Below are 4,461 nucleotides of genomic sequence, written 5' to 3' on the forward strand. Positions count from 1 at the left end.
CCCCCTCCCCCCAACTGATAATCCTTATGTGATTAAAAACAAAAAAACAAAAAAACAAAAAAACAACACTTCTACAAAATCTAGGGAGAACAGGAGTTTATTGAGTTCTACCTGTCTGAAAAGTGCTGGTGAAGAGTTGCCATTTCATGCTTTGTCTATATAGATAAGTCAAAAGAGAAGTTGTTGCAAAAATCAGCTCATTTGAAAACTGAGTGTTTCTCCAGAATTTCTAACCATTCCTAAGTGAACACAAATGTGAAATTTTTTTTACATTAAGCTAGTCCTTTGCATCTTCAGATGCGACATCTACACTTTAAGTTTCCTCAGGACTATTGAAATACTCTCCAGGCAGTATTAATATACAGAGAAGCAATTAGTCATATCTTCAAGAACCCAGGTATCCCAGCTCTAAAAGTGCATGATTTAACACATTAGTAACAGAACACTTTGAAAGAACATTCTTATTCAGTATTAATGCATGCTATTATTACAGAAGTACCCACTGCACATTGTAGGAACAACAATTTTTCTTTTGCAGACAACAAAAAAGCATGCTGAATGGTATCAGAGCAGTATAAATCTTTTTTAATGAGGTTCAAGACACTGTTCAAGTCCTATTAAGAGCAGCTTCCCTCACCTGTGCACCAATGCAAGCTTCCAAAAGTGTTAAAGTTTTGCACTACTGTGGCTTAGACTGGCCTCAAACATTTTCAAAGCCGGGCATTAAGACTGGATCTCGAATTTTAGTAATCATTCATTTAATTTAAATAAAATATTAAAAACCACTATAAGAATTAGGCATAAAAGCATGTTCAGTAACAAATTTAGGCCTAATTAGCAGAACATACAGGTATTTACACAAATGCTGATTTGCTGTGGTCTTTAATATTGACAAGACATCAGAATGTGGATCATATGCTCAAAAAAACCACGACCAAAACAAACAAACAAAAACCTTGGGGAAGAGTAATATAAATCCCATGTCAGCACAACTGCTGAAGTTGTAACTCAGTATAATGGGTCAGCTTGGTTTAATGTGAGGAGCAGTCACAAATAAACCAGTCTATTTGCAGTCATTTTAGCAACTGGATTAACAAAAATATTTCAGTTAAACCACAAGTAACCCACTCCAAGTCAGTAGGATATTCCTATGAAGCAGTTGATGACACCAATTTTCTAAATGGATGATAAGAAAATACACATAAAATCCAAGTTGAAAGAGATGAAGATGTGAAGCATGTTAAAATGATGCAACGAAACAGAGTATATAAATTAAACAGGAATGTTTAATCAAGACAATCCTTTTTTTCTCTTTTTTAAACAGAGTTTCTTCAGGAAATTTTTTAATTGGAAAATGAAAGCCTGTTCCCACAATAGCGAAGCCATTTCTTTTAAGCAGCTCTGTTGTACAACTGTTACCAGGACCCTAACAATGTAAATTGTTGTATATTGGTATTTCTGAACTAAAAAGTTTTAAAATATTGTCTAGTTTTTATTTGTGCTCCACATATCGCAAGCAATTAACACCACGAAGAAGGATGCAATTCTTCAGCTAGAATACCAAACTCTATACCAAGTATTACATGTACACAATACTTGCACAGTGACAAGCACAAGAAAGTACTAGTTGAGCACTTACTTTCAGAAGTCCATACCAACTCTTAAAATCCATTTCAATTCTCCCACGCCACCCAGTCTACAATTTAAGGCATCTCCACGCAGCCATCCATCCATCCACCCACCCACTCCCATACACACAATTTACGTTGGAGGTGTTTACTTTTACAAAAAGTCACTATGTCAATCAGGTACCATTTATTATTTATCCCTATAACTGTGTCAGCATTGAGATATGACAGTTAAACCAGTGTTAAATCAATACAATATTTACATAGCACAGCACATTTAGGTTGAGACACTCACTTGGGGGATAAAACCACATTTTAGAACAGGACAAAGGTCACCATTATTATGTGTTTGAAAACAGCTATTTACAGGTCCCTATGACATAACTATAGTCTGTACATTGTTCCAATGGGGCAGGCAGAAGCAGGATAGGCATTTATTTTGAGGGATTTTAAACATACAATTTGGAAGCATATTATTATGCTACCCTGAACACCATAAACCACCTTAACATTCTCCAAGGTGGTCTCATATCCTAGAATGGTATGTCCAGCTGATACAAAACAGACAATACAATGTTTACTTTGTGGAGAATTTTTTACTCCTGCTATTCAGTCATCTGAACTTTGAAGGCAATTCGTCCCAGAAACTTGTCACGATCATCTTCATTTTTTAAATTAGGTGAGCCCAGGATCTTACACTCAATTGCTATTTCTTCTTTGGTACTGTTGGAGTTAATTGCTAGTTGAACAGCCACTAGAGGCTGTAAATAGTGAGCCTAGTAAACAGAAAGATGGGGAAAATATTTGAGATATCAGAGTAAGTTAGCATTTAAATTAACATTTCATCCATCAGAACAGTTTAAAAAAAAGCTAATTAAGAACCCAGCCTTTCAAAGGCCAGTTTGACTCAAGTTCAGACTTCATTTTTCAAGTTAGAAAGTCAGGTATACATTCTTCATACCATTCTTAACTAATACATTAAACACAACTCAAGTCACAGGCAGTATCCTCAAAAGGCATATGACTTTACCCCTTACTATTACATTGCATCCAGTTTTTCTAGAAAACTCAACCTGAAACAGTCTCTGAAATTGTATGTTTCCTTCCTACTTTCCTACTAGGAAACTAGCTTCCCTTCCACCTTATCCCATTTACTTGTTCAGCAACAATCCATTCTAAAATGTGTTATCTGTTTCATAGCTTTACACAGAAACCTTTCCTTGAACGTTCTGACAGTATCCTGGTCAATCATATTTGGTGGAACAATTACAATTCTTGACTCCATTCCCTATAATAAAAATTAAAATTTAAGAATTAATACCAAATTTTTTTTTTTGGTCAACTCAATGTTACTTCTGAAGTCCAATTCAATTAGGACAACTTGAATTCTCTTGTAATGTGCCTATGAGTTAAATAAGAGTTTATTTATTATACACTGTTAAAGCAGTGTTAAAGCAGCAATTCATCCAATATTCATAAAGTATTTTTAGGTCAATACTGCTGACTGCTGATTAAGCAAAATCACTTACTTTCTGGGTAAAAATTCATATAAGCCAGTGGACTAAATATGCCACTATATTATTATAAAAGCATAAGCCTTAAATTTTAATTGAACAAAATTTTGGGTTAGATTTTTTTCCTCATTAAATTAAGAGACTTCTTAATACATTTCTGGTTTTTAGGCTATCATCTCTACTTCTCTATCAAACAAGGCACTACAGGATACTTAAAGTCTCATTTACGAAGAAGATGGCATGGAAGCTGATGTGCTAAAATCTTTAATGTGAACTATTAGTAAGAACTAGATTGAAATAACTCATTGGATGGTGATTTTACTAGATATGAAATTTTCCTGCGCTCCTATGAACTTCAAACTGGGAGGGGGAAATGCAGCTAAGCAAGGCACCCTAAAAAATTCTCTGGTTGTAAGGGTCATACCACATTGGAGGTACTAAATGAGTTTTGTAAAAATCAGAAATAAAATTCCTGTGTTTCCTCAGGGAAATCTTCTCATTACCAAGATTTTTCAGATAGGTACACGAATTTCTATGATGTTTTGAATACAGATGATATCAGAATGGTCTTTTACTCAATTTAAAATTGGGGGGGGAGGAGAGGAGGAGAAGAGAATTAGCAGCCTAATTAAGCACTACAGATCATCTTAAAAAGGTAACATTCCCTAAGGTCTGGGAGTTGGGTTCATTGTGCTGAGCAGCAAAAGGCAAATAACCATTCTGGACCACGAAACCCTAGATATTAGTACTTTTACATCTCCTACCTTAGCACAAGAGCAGCAAGATTAGCTGAATCCTCTTAACTCCTTTATAGAATAAAGTAATTCAACAATTCCACACTGATACAATAGAAAAATCCTGTTGTATACCCAAGAAATCAGTCCAGTCTCTTGAGACCTAGTCAAATACCTCAACCTCTCACAACTCTTCTTACTGCCTCTTCTTTTTCACAATATACTAATGTTAAGAGAACCGAGCCTCACATAAGCAAGAATCCCTCAAACCATAGCCCCTATCCCACATGACAAAGTGAACGTGAAAGGACAGTGAACCCAAAAACTACCAAATTTTTTTTTTAATTAATTGTAAAAATGTAAAGCTTTTTCTTAATCACCTAAGTGAAGCAAGGAATAGCATTGAGTTTTGCCTGACTTCATTACCCTCCTTTCATAATCTTTCCTTTGCCATCAATATAGCAGCAAGGCAGGAATTTTGTTAGAAAAGTTCTTAATCTCATCTTCGGTATAAACTACCTCCTGACATGTCAAGTTCTACGGATGCTGTATTTTGTGTTTCTTAGGGAAGCAGTGCTCTCTTTC

The 4,461-nt window shown here is 35.1% G+C and overlaps 1 protein-coding gene across 1 annotated transcript in view; it reads right to left on the bottom strand.

The window, feature by feature from the left end:
* Nucleotides 1-1,316: 1,316 nt before the first annotated feature.
* ATP1B3 (ATPase, Na+/K+ transporting, beta 3 polypeptide) overlaps nucleotides 1,317-4,461 on the bottom strand; it is a gene marked incomplete at its 5' end in the record, with an annotated part of 17,399 nt that continues 14,254 nt past the window's right edge. Inside the window, one exon of the mRNA XM_010294821.1 lies at nucleotides 1,317-2,404. Within this exon, the coding sequence (XP_010293123.1) occupies nucleotides 2,234-2,404 (171 nt within the window). The remainder of the gene's footprint in view (nucleotides 2,405-4,461) is intronic.

Source organism: Phaethon lepturus, unplaced genomic scaffold (assembly GCF_000687285.1).
Source record: "Phaethon lepturus isolate BGI_N335 unplaced genomic scaffold, ASM68728v1 scaffold14789, whole genome shotgun sequence".
Classification (NCBI taxonomy): domain Eukaryota; kingdom Metazoa; phylum Chordata; class Aves; order Phaethontiformes; family Phaethontidae; genus Phaethon; species Phaethon lepturus.